General features: G+C 53.4%; 1 protein-coding gene across 24 annotated transcripts in view; it reads right to left on the bottom strand.

The window, feature by feature from the left end:
• The window catches only part of NRXN2 (neurexin 2), a 366,798-nt gene that overhangs the window by 32,225 nt on the left and 318,657 nt on the right, over nt 1–15,916 (bottom strand). For all 24 annotated transcript variants that reach the window (XM_053278159.1, XM_053278172.1, XM_053278167.1 and 21 more), the window contains one exon: nt 5,990–6,312. In XM_053278159.1, coding sequence (XP_053134134.1) covers nt 5,990–6,312 — 323 coding nt within the window. The remainder of the gene's footprint in view (nt 1–5,989; nt 6,313–15,916) is intronic.

Below are 15,916 nucleotides of genomic sequence, written 5' to 3'. Positions count from 1 at the left end.
GGACTGGAGCACCAAGCAGCTGATGGGAATGGCAGGGAGCGACTGGAGTCCTCTGGAGGGCCCTTGGGAAGCTCAGTGCTGGGCTCCAGAGGCCCTAGAAGAGACGGCTGGGCTGGTGGGTGGGAGGGAGGGAGCCGTGCCTTGGGCTCCCCCCCCCTTCCTTCCCCTTGGGATTCCCCACAAGCTCAGCCGGGCCCTGCGGATGCAGCAGAGGGTCGTGCCTTGGGAGAACTGAGGGAGGAGGCTGGGGGCAATCTTGGGACACCCCCCCCCCGGCCCCTGAGAACAATGAGGCCAGGCGGCCCCTCTCCAAAGGATCTGGTGGGAGCTTCTCCAAGTCCAAGGAAAGGCTGCAACACCCCATCCAACACTGCCCATTGGGAGCAGGGGGACTCCCCACCACCACCACCACCACCACCACCACCCCCTTTCAATGCATGTGGGGCAGGCGGGGGGAGGCCTCTGATCTGAACCAGTGTATACGAGGCATGAACCAGGCAGTGGGGGCTACTCCAGAGGAGCCAGCACAGCCGACGAGGGGATGATTTCAATTACATCTGGCGTCGGTCAACACCCCCTCTCCCCGCCACATTCCCCGTATATATCTTCAGACCACCCTTCCCTCTCCTGTCTCTCTCTCTCCCACCCCCCCGCCCTCCACCCTTTTTCCCAGGGATGAGAAACCAGGCCAGCCTAATTACTGCCACAGTTGCCATAGCAACCAGAAGAGGACTTTGTCAGCATTTTTTTCAAGAAACATCATCTGTGCCATCAGAGGGAGGAAAGCCTCAGATCGTTCAGGAGGGGATGGGGTTAATTCTTTTGCATGCATGCACGCATGCACTGCAAAGCTGGGGTGGGGTGGGAGAAGAACCGGCCCTCTGCCCAGCTCTCAAAGGAACATGCAGCAGCACCAAGGCCCGGAGGAGGAGGAGGAGGAGAGTGAAGAAGAGTGCCAAAGCAGACGTCCTTGCGCAGTCCTTCTGGACTCGGGGGCACGTGTGAAACTGACACCAGATTCTCATCCTGCCCATGGAAGCAACAGAGAACAAGCCTGCTCCTCCTTCTAGGTGGCAGCCCTTCCGATATTTGAAGATGGCTCCCGGGTCTCTCCAAAGTCTTTCCTTCTGCAGGCTGATCACCCACAGCTCCTCCAGCCGTTCCCCACCGCCAGGACTTGGCTCCAGACCCCTCCCCGTCCTGGCTGCCCACCCCTGAACCCCTTGCAGTTCAACACCCTTCTTGAAATCTGGGGCCCAGAACTGGACACAGGGTCACCCAGCGAGCCCCAAGAAGCGCAGAATGGAGTGGGAGTATTACTTCTCGGTGCCTCCGTTAACGCAGGCCAAGATGGCCTTCACCTTTTCCATTGTGGCAACCCACTGCTAGGAACAGGAGAGCTGGGATGCTGGCAGCCAAGCAGATATATTCTCCGATATGATCATTAGGCAGAACGTGAGGCACCAGCAGGACCTAGGGGTCTCAGAGACGGACTTGCAGGAGCTCTGGGTGCAATCCCGGTTGTAGACTCACTGGGAAGGCCCAGGCAAGCTGCTCTGCATTTATGATCTTCCTCACGGGGGGTCTAGTGTGGGCAAGCATGCTGCCCATTTTAAAACAGTCGAGAACACTGGCTACACAATGAGCAAATAAGTGCTATCCCTCTTCAGTCAGTTAGGCCTGTAAAGACCTGAACAGCCACGTTAGATAGCTTAGGAAGGCTCCCTGCATCAGTTTAGCTGCCCAAATTGGCGAGGGAGGTAAAGGTAAGGAGTGCCGTCAAGTCGATTTTGACTCCAGAGCCCTGTGGTTTTCTTTGGTAGAATGCAGGAGGGGATTACCATTGCCTCCTCCCATGCAGTATGAGACGATGCCTTTCAGCATCTTCCTATATAGCTGCTGCCTGATAGAGTACCAGCGGGGATTCGAACCGGCAACCTTCTGCTTGTTAGTCAAGCATTTCCCCGCTGCGCCACTTAAGGACCTGCCCACGAGTCATGGGCATCCTCGGGTAGGGTTGGGAAAGACCACCCCTCCACAAACCGAAATCCTGGAGAGCTGCTGCCAGTCAGGGTAGTGGACATTTCTGAGCCAGATGGACCCAGGGTCTGGCTCAGCAGAAGGCAGCTCCACATGTTCCTTGGGAGCATTCATAGCTCAGTGACAGAACACCTGCTTTACAAGTAGACATCTCAGCTTCAAGTCATGAGATATTTCGTTAGGGCTGGGGGGGCGGGAGGGGCTCGCTGAAACCCTGGAGTGCCACTGCCTGTCAGAGCAGACCATGCTGCGCTAGATGGTCCCTGACTCAGCAGACGGCAGCTAGAGAGGCTCAGGTGCACTCAGTGGAAGCTCACAGCAGGGCTTTCTCTGTGGTGGCCTCCTTCTGCTTAAACCATCTGCCGGCTCTGTCTGCAGCTGTCTGGACTGAGGACTGAGTCTGCATTTGCAGTCTGTGCCCATGGTCATATCAGATGGACAGTGGCTCCATTCATTTATTCTGCAAGCAAGTTCTTCTTGCACGAGGAATGGTAACCAGAACGGGCCTATGACTCATGAAGAGTGGGACCCTTTCTCTGCAGATTGCAAACAGAGATGAAGAAGAGGAATGGACGCTTCGTAGGGAAGAGATCTACGAATACACTGAGGTATATTAGTAGGGATAGAAGAGACAAAGAGACTAGAGTGGTGATACCCTTCACTGGGACAGCTGGTAGGGAATGTGCGCTTTTGAGCCTGGTGATACCCTTTGGCCAATAAGAGAAGCCAGAAACCCGATGAAGAGTTCTGTGGAACTGTTATCCTTGCCATCTTTATCCCCGGGTGTTGTGAGGGGATCTCTCTCTCTCTCTCTCTCTCTCATATTTGTATACAATTCCATCAATTTGTATACAATTCCATCAATCTGAATGAAATGCCAAGTGTGGGGAAAGCATTTGATTGTGTCCAGTGAAATGCCCCCAGCATATTGCGGGAGCGGAGTGGGGTGGGGGGCGGCTATAAAGGCTGCAAAGGGTCCAGGCTGAGTTGCAACAGCTCATCCTCCCCACTTCCTGCCCGCTTTCCAACAGGAAAGGCAGAGACAAAAGGAAAGTCTGGTCCTGTTGGGTCGCCAGCCAGCACACCATCTTCAGCAGCACCCATGAGCTACGTGCAGTCAGTGAGTGGCTTCTAGCCGGCAGGAGCAAGGAAACGGGTGTGATTTCCTACCATGTCGGCAGCAGAAGTTCTGATCCCACGTGTGCAGGATTTTTATATCATGGCCCAGAATCTGGGCTTGTGCCAAAACTCCCAGCATTGTTATGACTAGATGGGGAAAGTTTTAAGACAAGCTCAAATGCAAACAGCAGGAGACAGCAGAAGGTGGAGAGAGGGGTACTCAATCCTCTCCCTCCGGGCCTTTCCTCCACCGACAGCCACTCCCCCAAAGTGCTGTCATCCTTGTCTGGGAAATGATATCCTTGCAAGGGTAAAAGCAGCTGGCGGGAGGGGGCAATTTTCAGCAGAAAAGCCACATGTTCTAGAAGAAGCGGTGTGGTGTAGCGGTTAGGGTGCCAGACTAGGAGCAGGGAGTCCCAGGTCCAAAGCTCCACTCAGGGATGAAGCTCACTGGGTGACCCTGGGCCAGACACTATCTTGCGAACTAGACTACCTCAAAGGGTTGTTGTGTGGAGTGATTAGGGAGCAGGCACAACCATATACAGCCAACCTGGAAGGCTGGAATGGGAATGGAACCATGATGATAATTAAACACGGAAGCAAAAACTGCCTGGAAACACAACCACAGACTCCCACGCCGAACAAGCTAACTTCATCCTAAGTGCAAGAGGTAAATGCAATGGCGAGGTTGGAAGTGAGCCTACAAAAGCCAGCATGTGGAAACGAGGGATGGTTCACGGGAGTCGACCCTTCCTTGGCTGTATCAATGCAGAAGGTGATTTGGGTGCTCGAAGGTAAGAACCGATCCCAAATGCTCTTTATTTGCACTCGTTAGATTTCATATACTGGAGGTCCGGTGATGATTTCTGCTGGCTCAGCTGGTGGCGACTTGGGGCTGGGCCTTCTTTGTGGCTGCCCCACGGCTTTGGAATGCACTCCCTGTCAAAGTAAGAGCTTCTCCATCTCCGATTGCTTTTTAAAAGATCCTTAAGCCCCTTTAATTAAAACTAATTTAAAACTGTTTAATTGTTTTGTTCTGTGAAATTGTTTTAATTATTTGATTCTTTGGATTGTTTTTAATTGTTTTTATTCTGTGAAAGTGCTTAAATTGTTCTCATTTTATTTTTATATTGTAATTTGGATTATGTACACTCCCTAGAGATATATATATCTGGCAATATATAAATACGATAGATATACAATAGCTAGCTAGCTAGTTAGCTAGACAGATAGATACACAGACATCTGGTATTGGGGTTTTTAACAAACACGGATGCCCTGAACAGGGTTGTGTCGTCTTCTTTCTATCTATCTATCTATCTATCTATCTTTTCTTTCTCTCTGCAAAACCGCTTTGGAAACTTTTGTTGAAAAGCGGTATATAAATATTTTGTTGTTGCTGTTCTTCTTCTTCATTATGTAAACTGCTTTGAGAACTTTTGCTGAATAGTGGTATATATACTGTACATTCATAGTGGCAGTACTGGTGTGTGTGTGCAGCCACTCCATGCCGAGATGGGCAGCATGCAAAGCTCAGCACTGAGTTCAGCCTCTTGAGAACCAGATTTTGAAAAGAAAAATCTAAAAGTAAAAAAGGCAGAGAGAGCAAGGTTCTAGCCCTTAGGAATGCGAAGGCAGGTTTGGGAATGTATGGTCAGTGCCTGGTAAAATAACAGAAGCTGGAAGAGGGGTGTGTGTCTGTGTGACAGAGAAAGAGAGAAATCTCCCACATGACTGGCAAAGTACTTGAAAGAATCCATTACGAAGGTAATATGAGCCTTGTTATGTTGGGTCCGAGGGCAGGCCCGCCTAGTCCAGCATCCAGTTTCCCACAGAGGCCAGCCAGATGCCTCCAGGAAGGCCAGAATCAGGACATGAAGGCAAACCACCCTCTCCCACTGTTGCTTCCCAGGATCTGGTATCCGGAGGTAGACTGCCTCGGCACATGCAGGTTCCACACAGCCATCGTGACTAGTAGCTATTAATAGGCCTGTCCTCCATGAAAGTGTCTAACCACCTTGGCTGCTGTGCGGTGCCAAGAAGTCCTTCCCTTTCTCCATCCTAAATTTCCTGCCAGTCGGGTTTCACTGGAGGAGGAGCCCGGATTCTTGTGTGGTGCAATGAGAAGAAAACCTTTTCTCCACATCAGATATAACTTTAGATAAGACTCCATCACATCTCCACCTAGTTGCAGAAACTGCAAATGCTGTCGCCTTTCCTTGTAGGGAAGATGCTACAACCCACCCCTACCCGATCTTGTCGGTTATTTTAAACCAAAGCATGGCATGATCTGAATAACTTCTACTCTCAGAATCCGGCTTTCCTTGGTGCACCATCTGAGTTATGCTGGTGCAGAGCTTTTAATTTCTAAAAGCAGGGGACGCACCGTTTTGGCATGCCATATTCCCTAGTTGCTTGGGCCTGCTGAGAGCTGGTCTTGGGGTAGCAAGCATGACGTGCCCCCTTCGCCTTGGCTTGCATTTAGACGGGAGACGATATGTGAGCACCGTAAGAGATTCCCATTCAGGGTTGGATCCATAGCTCAGTGGTAGAGCATCTTCCTGCCTAAATGCAGAAGGTCCCAGGCACAATCCCTGGCAGCATCGCCTGGGACAGCTGCTGCCAGTCTGTGTCGGCAGTCCTGAGTTAGATGGACCAAGGGTCCGACTCAGTAGAAGGCAGCTTCCTCGGTTCCCCCACAGGGCTTCCCTTGCGCCCACCTCCTCTGCCTAGCCTCCTGCACGCAGCCCCCATCAGATCACCTCCTCGGCCCTGGCCCCCTGCCCTCCTCCCCCTGCCCTCCCTCAAAGGCCCCCTTCCGCCCACTGACCTGGGTGATGCCGTCGTGCATGGTGGGAGAGCGGCCGCGCCGCGTCGTGGTGGTGGCCATGGTGGTGGTGGTCTCCATGATGGTGGTGGACATGTCTGCTAGCAGGGTGGTGGCCGTGGTCTCGGTGGTCATGACGGAGGGCACCTCGCCCACCAGCCGCAGGTTCCCCTCCACCTTCACGTTGGGGTCGCTCTCGGCGGCCAGCGACAAGACCTTGAGCCCGTTGTAGTACAGCCCGGAGATCTGGCCCTGGAAAGGCCGGCCTTGGTCCCGGCCCCCGATCTTGATGGCAGCCTGGCTGTTAAATATGGTCAGCTGGCGACCTGGCGGGGGAGAGGAAGGGGGTGCCACGGAGGGGAGGGGGGCGGGGGGCAAAGAGAAAAAGGCGGGACATGTGAATGGGTGCGGGGCTTGGCGGCTGTACGCGGGGCTCAGCGGACAGAACACGTGGCGGCCAAGCCAGGCTGGCTGAGGAGGCGGCAGGGCTCAGGAAGGCAGGCGCACCTCCTTCTGCCCTCTGGGCTTCCCACACCTCCTCCTGGTTCTCTGGTCCCTTCCACCATTCTGCCCGCCACTTTCTGACCTCCGGCCACCTACACCCTTCCGTCTTCTCTCCCGCCTGCCTTCCGGTTCACCTATCCATCTTCTTTTCTCGGTCTCGGGACTCCTGTGAATGCCTTCAGGAGGCTTTTGCTTGGGATGCTGGCCCGGGGTGGAGGTGGGCCGGGAAGACGCCTTCCCTCTGCCCAGGCCAGGCCAGAATCCCCAGCCCAGGAGCAGGGCGTCAGGTGCAGCACCAGCCCAGGCGGGTGGAGGCCCATGCCCCCTCCCTGCAACCCAGGGCGCCGTAATGCATGGCGCTCAAATCAATCCAAGGCAATCTAGACTCTCTACATTCTCATCTCATCTATCTTTTTTTGTCCTTATTGCAGCTCAGTGGGGAACGGGGCGGGGGGGGGGAGAGAAAGACAGATCCGAGAGACAGACCTTTCTTATCTCATCTGTCTCTCTTACCCACATTTCTGAACCCATCTGTCTCTCTGCCTGCCCATCAAGGAAACCGTTTCAGTTGGTGGTGCTTCCCCCCTTCACACCGAGGGGCCCGCCCATCTCCATTAAACCCCACTCCTCTCACAGCTCTGCATTTTCCTGAGTTATCATATCATCCCCCCCCGCCCCACAATCCTCCGTCTCCCCGACACCCACCCACGTGCTGCCCAGCCCCTCGCCTCGCTGCGGGGTTGTGCCTTCATGTGCCCTGTGCAGGACGAAGAGTGAGTGAGGACGGAGAGGGCCCCCACCGGCCGGCCAGGGAGCAAGCGAGGACCCCGGCAGAGGTCAAGGAAGTGGGGAAGCCCCCCCCCAGAAATGCTGCATTTGAGTCACTGGCAACCTGCTGGGCTGGCTGCAGAGGAAAGGATAAGCTTCCTCCACAGAGCCAGTTCCTTCCCCCTAGGAGACGGGGCTCAGACCAGAACGAGGCTTGTCTACATTACAGCCTGTATTCAAGAGCAGCAGTGTGGCCCTTTCAAGCAACCAGCCAGTGGTGACACCTTGTATGACCTGGGCGGCGGCGGCGGTGGTGGTGGGGACACATTTCCTACTTCCCACGTAGGGCAACTGTAGGGGCCGAGAGAGAGAGAGAGATCCCTCCTCCTCCTCCTCCTCCTCCCAGGAAGCCCCTCAAACTTCAGCAGTGAGTCCAGGGGCCCCAAATCCCCACTGGGACTGTGTTGGGCCAAACGTGGGATGGGGCCCTACCTAGCGTGCGTGCCGTGTGGCACCAGGAGGGGACATTTCTTGAGAGCGCCAGGGAGGGGAGAACCTGGAAAGGGAGCAGGAGAAAAGATGCCCGTCCGGGAAATGTGCTGGGCGGGACAGACAGCAAAGGGTTGCATTTGGGGTTGGGGCTTGGCAGAAGGAGCCCCGGGTGAGCAGGCCTTGTGTCACTGCGGGGCGGGGGGGACAACTGTGGGAGCGGGGAGGAGAGGAGCAGGAGGGCCAGGGGGGAGTGTGACTTCTGAGCAATTGGGGCCTGGGGGTGGAAGAAAGGACTCAGGAGGAGAGAGCAAGCCTGGGTGGGAAGTTCCAGAGGGGGATAAATGGGAGAGGGCAGCAACAGGGGCCCAGGGGCTGTGGGGAAGCGCAAGCAAGGAAGGCTGCCCAAAGGCCAACTGGGTAGACCCAGGGAGTCCAAGGAGCTGGCCTTAGACTGAGGTCCAGCCACACTTCTAGGGGGCCAGGCCCTTGGCCCACCCAGCCCAGCAGGGTCTACACTGGCTGGCAGCCGCTCTCCGGGCTTTCAGGCAGGAGTCCTTCCCAGCTCTGCTTGGAGAGGCGGTCAAGAATCGAACCCTGGGACAGCAGGTGCCAGTCCAGCAGAGTGGGAGCTCCGCCCTTCTCCCAAGCTGCGCATTGACCCCTGGGATGGGAGGGGCCCACCCTGCAGAGGAATGCCCCCCCCCCCCCGTGGAAGGGGGGCAGGAACCCAGCTCCCTTGCTTCGATGGGGAGCCCGTTTCCTTTGAGGGAGGGGTGCTGGGAATTCAACACCAAGTCTGGAGGGAGACACTTGGGACCATCTGGCAAGGGGCAGAAACTGGGGGACGTGGCCAGGCTGCTGCAGGGGGAGACAGGCGGCCTCTTCCCCCCCCCCCGGGAGGAGAACCTGGCGCAGCTGCCCCCCACCGGCCCCCCAAAGGCTGCTCATTAGCGGCTGCCCCTGCCAGCTGCAGAGCTTCAACCCCCCCCTCTCCCCGCCTCGCTCACTCTTCGTTCAAACAGTTTTCTGGGGCTTTTTTTTTTTTTTTGCACAGAAAGGAGATGGAGAAAAAATGTTAAAGGGACCGTCTGTTGCAACCAAAAAAAGCGTCTCCAGATGGAGTCGACTGAACCCTCCTAATCTGTTAAGGGGTGGGGGATACAAAACAAAAACAAAAACCAAACCCTGGCTTTAAAATAAACAGCCCTGGTTTTTCCTTGAGAAGTTTGGAAACGGATATTTTTAACCCTCTCTCTCCCCTGCTCCGCCCCAATTTTAGAATACAATATATTTTATAAAAACGTTACTGTTTGTACAGGTTAAAGAAGATCAAGTCTAAAATAAACAGATTCCTGCCAGTATTTCCCCCCCCCTTCTCCCCCCCGCCTCCATCCCATGGGGGAACAAAACCTTCTTTTTTCGTTTAATGCCTTAATTAGTTTTTGTGCTCAGTAGTCAGCTTTTTGTTTTTTTCCCTTCTCTAATTTAATGCCATTTTCTGTTATCGTGTTTATTCCATTCCCCACCCAGCTTTTTGCTTGCCATGTGTGAAAATGCACAAGTGTGTATGCACAGACATACATGCACATGTGAACGCTCTTGCCCCTTCCTCACTAGGCCTACTAAAACTCATGGCGCGTGTGAACCCTGGGTAGGTTCTCCAGAAGTGTGGATGCTCGTGAACAAAGCACTAGCAAAATCCTGAGTTAAAATGTTCTAAATTCCTACAACAGAAAACAGAGCAGCAGACAAAAGGTGTGTGTGTGTGTGTGTGAGACGAGAGAGAGAGAGAGAGAGAGAGAGAGAGAGAGAGAGAGAGAGAGAGAGAATGAATGAATAGGACTAATGCCAAGTGAAACATCTGTAGAAGCCAAGACAGCTTAGCAACCCCCTGGGAGGCATAATTCAGAAGCAAATCTCCCAGAGTAGCCAATATATCCCTCAGTGTGTGTGTTTGTGCCCCACTCCCTTCCTCCTTAGCCATTTACCACTCAAGCATGCTACAGCAGATGATCCTTCCCCCAGATCCAGGACTCTTGCTGCTTGGACAGCTTAGCCCTGCCAGGTTGGACAGCTAAGCCAGCAGGCAGAAGCTTGCAGGGAAGTCGGAGGCAGAGAGGAGGGTCTTCTTCTTCCTTAGAGAACCATTCCTGTCCTCTGGTGCAAGGGAAAGTGCTGAATGGCAGGGAGTGTGTGTGTGTGTGTGTGCGCGCATGTGTGTAAGAGAGAGACCAGAACTTAGTTTGAGGCAAGAACCCAGCCACGCCCTGCATTTTCAGTCAGGGGCTTGGCTTGGAACATGGACAAGGAGATGGGGCCGTAGCCCAGTGGCGGAGCTAGTGGCAGAGGCAGATGATCCCTGGTCCCCTGGCAGCATCTCCAGGTAGGGCTCCTGAGAGACTCCTGCCTGAAACCCTGGGGAGCTGCTGCCAGCCGGTGTAGACAATGCTGGGCTAGATGGACCAGGTGTCTGACTCAGTAGACAGCACCTTCCTACGTCACAGACTGAAATGTGCAGCCACGTTGAGTAGAGACTGAGTACCTTCTAGAGGGCAGGGCACTGCTGGAGTTGCTTTCCCCAGGGCTGAAAAGTGTGTGTGTGTGTGTGGCGGGGGGAGATGGACCCACAGCCTCAAGAAGGGAGAAAGGGCTCTTGCGGCCCATGCCTGCGAGTGGGTCCTGGGCACGGGCAGGAATGCAAGCGCAGGGGCTGAGCTCCACTCCGGGAGCCATTCCTGGCTTCTTCGTATACAGGGAGCCATGCCCATAAAAGATGGCCTCAGCCCAGCCGCAGACACATTGGGCCGCAAAGCAAAGTAATGAAGGGAATAAATAATCAAGCCTGTCCGGGTGTTGCTTGGGGCCATCACCTTTGGCCAAGCCGGGCAGCGAGCCGTTCGTTTATTTCTTTTGGAGAGGTGAATTTACTAGCTAGAAAGGGTCCGGGTTTTCTGTATGGATGGAAATGGAAAACATCGATTCTTTATGGGTGCGTTTTGTTTTGCATTGAAACGGATTATAAAACCCCAGCACAGCCCGCATCCAACATGTGAGGGCGGTCATTAAAATGCCCTTGGTCCAAAACAGGCCAGTGCAAGGGGCAGCCTTTAGCCCCTTATCACGCAGCCTTTGCAGGGTCCGATTTGTAAGCGGAGCCCCCCCCCCCACTCCCCAGCAAAACCTGGCAAAGATGGAGCTGCGGGAATCAAGATGTTGCAGCAAGCACAGATCAGCCTTTGCATGTTAAAGACCACGCTGCCAGCCAACCTTGGCGAGAACCCCCGACGACATTAGATAGTTTGTTTTGAAACCGAAGGCGGAGGTGGGGTGGGGTGGAGAAGGATTCCAATTCCACCTTCACTTGGGTGGTGCAAACACTGAGAGAGAAGACTGATCTCCTGCCACTCTCCCCTTTGGCCAATGCCGGCCTTAAAGGCGGGGAGCTACTCACTGCGCCCCTCTCCGGCCTAAGAAGCCTTCTCTTCTGATTCACCTGCGGCTAAAGCACTCTTCATCCAAACAGTGATTCCTAAACAGAACAATCGCAGCCATCCTCTACTCCTGAGTAGAGACAGAGGAGGAGGTCTGTGCCCTCAGTGCTTCACAAGTTACAGGAACTGTATGATTAAAAACAAAACAAAACAAAACAAAACAAAACCCGCACCACCAAAATCAATTCAAGCTTTAAAAGGCACGCGTGCTGGTGGGGGGCCCCAGAAATAAAAGATACCAAAATCAGGTGTTTTTTTAATCCCTGCTGGTGATAGAATTTTAGAATACCTCTAAAAACAGAAGCAGAGAACCCTCCTTGTCGAGAAGTACAAAGCGAGCTCACGCCTGAAGCAGGTCTTGTGCTTCTGAGAGCCTCGGCACCTGAATCCAGAATGTGGGTATTTGTGCTAGACGTTGGCATGGGAGAAATCTCTCCTCTTTGGGGAGGAGAGCTGTCCTTGTGGTAAAGTTAAGTTGTGCCCTTGAGTCAGTGTCGACTCCTGGTGATCACAGAGCCCTGTGGTTGTCTTTGGTGAAGTACAGGAGGGGTTGACCATGGCCATCTCCCGCACAGTGTGAGATGATGCCTTTCAACACGTCCCTATAGTCTGGGAAACATACCAGCGGGGATTCAAACCAACAACCTCTTGCTCCCTAGGAAAGTCATTTCTCTGCTGGCCTTGTGGTAGCAGGCATGACTTGTCCCCTTTGCTAAGCAGGGTCTGCCCTGGCTTGCATTTGGATAGGAGATGACACACATGAGCGCTGTAAAAGATTCCCCTTAGGAGATGGAGCCATAGCTCAGTGGAAGAGCTGCGGGCAAGAGGGTTAGAGGGAAATTCTGTAAGGCAAAACCCACAGGAAAGAGCCCTCAGCTCCTACCTTGGGCTTCCCAGGGGTGCCTTCTTGGGCCTGATCCAGCAGGGCTGCTCTTATGAAGAGCATCTCCATGCTTACCCACAAGGTCCCAGTTCAATCCCTGGCAGCATCTCCTGGTAGGGCTGGGAGAGACTCCTGCCTGTAACCTCGGAGAGCTGCTGCCGGTCAGTGTGTAGACAATGCTGAGCTGGATGGTCTGACTTGATATAAGGCAGCTTTCTACATCCCCACAATGCCGCCTTAGGGATGCACGTGGTGTTGGGAGAAACACACCTGCCCCTCTTCTCCGTGGTCAGAGCTCTGCTGCAGCCAGCACCAACTCCAGCAGGCTGACGCGATTCTGCTCTTTGCCTGGAAATCTAGACCAGTTTGGCTGGAGGGACATCTGTCAGGGATGCTGCAATCGTGTGTCCTGCACTGAGCAAGGGCAGCCAAAAGGGCAGCCAAAAGGCCCCCAAGGCCCCTTCCCACTCTAACGTTCTAGGACCCTGGGTACCAGTTTCTCGCCAAGGGAGGGAGCCAGCTACCCCTGGTGTGCATGTATTTCCTGAGGCTGTGGTCAGGCATGGCAACAAAACCCCAAGTTAGCAACACAGGCAGGAGTCCCTCCTCTAACTTGGGGTCTTATGTCATGTGCAATCCTCCCCCCCCCGTATTGTGGGGGGCAGGCACCGATGCTCAGTCTTGGCCCCTTTTCATCCAGCCCACTTGTTTGAAGCAGGGCTCTTCAGATTGGTGTAGCTGCTACAGAGCGGGCTAAGGCAAGTTTCTTCTGTGAAGTCTTCCTGTGGTTATCTGAACTTCCAGAGGGTTTCTATCAAGCTGGGGAGTGGTGAGGCAATTCCCTCAAAACCTGTCCACCAGCACCTAGGGAGGGTTTCATAACACCTTCCCTCTCCTCTCCACTAAGTTCCATTAGCTCCGCCCACTTGTTTGTCTGTTACCTGAATTCTGAGTCTATGAACATTCTGTCCCACTGACTTACATGGGGGTAGTTTGGGGGTTGGTTTTTTTGGGGGGGGGAGTGCTTTTTGAACACCAATGTATCTACAGCTCACCCTGAATCTGTTGGTAATTCCCAATCTCCCGCAGGGGCTTGATTATGCATCCATAAAGATCATAACATTAACAACTCCTTTGGAAATAGCATATAGATTTATACAGTACCATCTGCATGCGTTTACAAAGAGTGGGCAAAAGACTTAGTGGATACCTTCAGCCTGCTGCAAATCCCAAACTACAGTTCCCAAGATTCTTCAGGGAGGTGTGGGAGAAACATGGAAGTTAAAGAGGGCTGAAATGTAGAATGCGGCTATACCCTGGAGCCTGCTTGCCACCGCCGTGAATTCCGAAGCGTGTAGAAGCATAAAGTTGGTCGATGTGCAGCTTCTGAACAGCCCGGAAACTGAGTCCAAAGCAGTGCATGCCGCACCCATTACTGGGTGGCGGGGAGAGGGAGGGAGGGTGGTGGACTTCAGGTTAGAAAGTCTTTGGACAGAATTCTTTGCAAAATCATAAGGAAAGTTATTGTCCTTCTGTCTGAAAGCTGGGAGAAGCTGCAGAACTGGCTACCCAAAGAAGACAGCCCAGTCCTAGAGATTGCTCTGGTGTCCATTAGTAAGAGGTGGTTCCCATCCCAGTTTTGGTTGTGTGAGAGAGTGTGCTTGCAAATGCATGTGTTCTGGTTGGTGTGTGCATGAAAGAGAGAGAGAGAGAGAGAAAGAAAGAGGGACAGAGAGAGAGGAGGAGGGGTGTGTGTGGAGGAGACTCTGTGGTGTCCAAGGCATCCAACTGCAGCAGCTAACATGAAATTTATCCAACGATGCCTGCCCAGTACTCCCCAGCAAGTCCCAAAGTACTCAAAAGGTTTGAATAAGAAGCCTTCCCACCCAAAATTTCACCCCCCCTCCTCCTTCACCCTCTGCCGGGGTCTCTGCTGTTTTTCCTTCCTTCCTTCGGTCCTTTGTTGTTGGTTTGTTTGTTTTTTTTGAACTCATTAAAAGTCACTTTAACTGGATTTTGTTTTCATTTTGCGGCAATTGTTTGTTTAAACCATCAAGTTATAGACATTAAAAGATACATTTAGATGCTTATCCCCTTTAGAAAAGCCAAGCCAACCTAAGATGGTTATTAAGACATTTGGAATTTATCGGTTAAAAAAACTGTTTAGCACTTGGTTTGAGTTAAAAGCATGTTAGTGTTATTAGCTGGTTAAATTAAGATTTAAAACGATCTTTTCTTTCTTTTTTTGTTACGCTTCTTCCTTCCCCACTGAGTTTAAAGTGTTAAAGGTGCAGCTCTCGGCCCTGGACAGGTCACAAACATTTTCTGGGACCTTAAAAAGCAGAGATGGTTGCAAAGCTGGTGAGAATCCGTGCCGGTTGTAATCCCAGCTGGAAAGCTCAAGCACCTGGGCCCACGAGCGAGAGATCTGGAGGAGCCATGGCTGGGCTGACTTGGGCCAGATTTTCATCTCCTCTCCCTCCCACTCAGGTATTCTGTAGCCAGGGGTGGGTCTTCCAGCAGGTGGGCAGCCACCTGTTGGGGATGTCGAATTCTGGATTTCCTGCACTAAGTAGGGGACTGGACTAGATGGCCTCCAAAACCCCTTCCAACCCCAGGAGTATCGACTAGTTCACACAATCAGTAACTGGACAGGACAAGCTTCCTACCCAAGTTCAGAAGCTGTGTGTGCTTCTGTTTTGTGATCACAGGTGGGTAGAAAGCAAGGTAGGAGGCAGGGGGAGTGACCTTGTGCAAGGCTCGTGCTGGGTAGGAGGTCTCCGTCCTACTCAGCAGCTGTAACCAGCTGTTGAATGAAACAGGAAGAAAACCCCTCCTACCAGCAGGAGTCGGACAAACGGTCACACATACACACACTCGCTCTGGCCCTGCTTTTTGCTTGCACTTGATAGCAAAACAGAAGCACACACAACTCCCGAATTTGGATGAGGATGCTTGTCCTACCCATTGACTGATTGTGTGAACTAGCCTACCCCCTGCTGTCATGTAGGACAACTGTGGCTTGACAGAGCAGGGCAGAGGGTGGGGTGGGGGTGGGGGGAAAGGTTTAGCAAGTGACTCGGCAGAAAGCCATGGAGGTGAGACCTTTTGGGGCTCCCTCTCTGGTGTAACTGAGGGGCCAGCATGACTGGGAAGTGGTGTGACGAAAACAAGACTACCAGCTCCACCCTAAGGTGCCTGCTGCTCTTTTGCCTACGCGGATTCATTGCAAACTGCATGCACATTTTAAATTACCCCAGTAGTCCTCACAATTACCAATGAAGAGGCCCAGTGGTGGCAACTCTAGAAAGGGTGGGAGCCTGAAGCAACAGCAGCCCCTGACGCTTCCCAAGTGCCCGTACCACAGCGTGTCTGAAAGGACCCCCAAGGAATCCTCTGGGCGGTGCTCCCCTCCCAAGAGGCAAGCAGGAGCATTCTGGGCCTGTGATTTGTGGGGGTGGGAGCTCTGGCTTTGGGCTGTGCTTTTGATCTCAACTCAAGGGAAGCACCTTGTCTCTCGAAATTGAGAAGGGCAGCCAAGGTTGGGACCCAGGGCTGAGCCAGATGCCAGAAGAGAGAGCTCCAGCTGCAGCTCCTTCCTCCCTTTCCCCTGGTCATGCCGACATGAAGCCACCACGCTGCACATTTCCCCATCCTTGCGGTAAACAACCCAAGCTGCGAGGTGGTGAAACGCACAGCACACTGACCTCGCATCAGGCACGGCGCTACACTCGCTGTCACCGGGAGGAAAAGATGCAGAGTGGGGCATGGCTCTTCTCACATCCTAGCTGC

This window comes from Hemicordylus capensis, chromosome 14, assembly GCF_027244095.1.
Source record: "Hemicordylus capensis ecotype Gifberg chromosome 14, rHemCap1.1.pri, whole genome shotgun sequence".
In the NCBI taxonomy this organism is placed as follows: Eukaryota; Metazoa; Chordata; class Lepidosauria; order Squamata; family Cordylidae; genus Hemicordylus; species Hemicordylus capensis.
The sequence above is the reverse complement of the archived record's forward strand: the minus strand, read 5'-3'. Positions and strand labels throughout refer to the sequence as shown.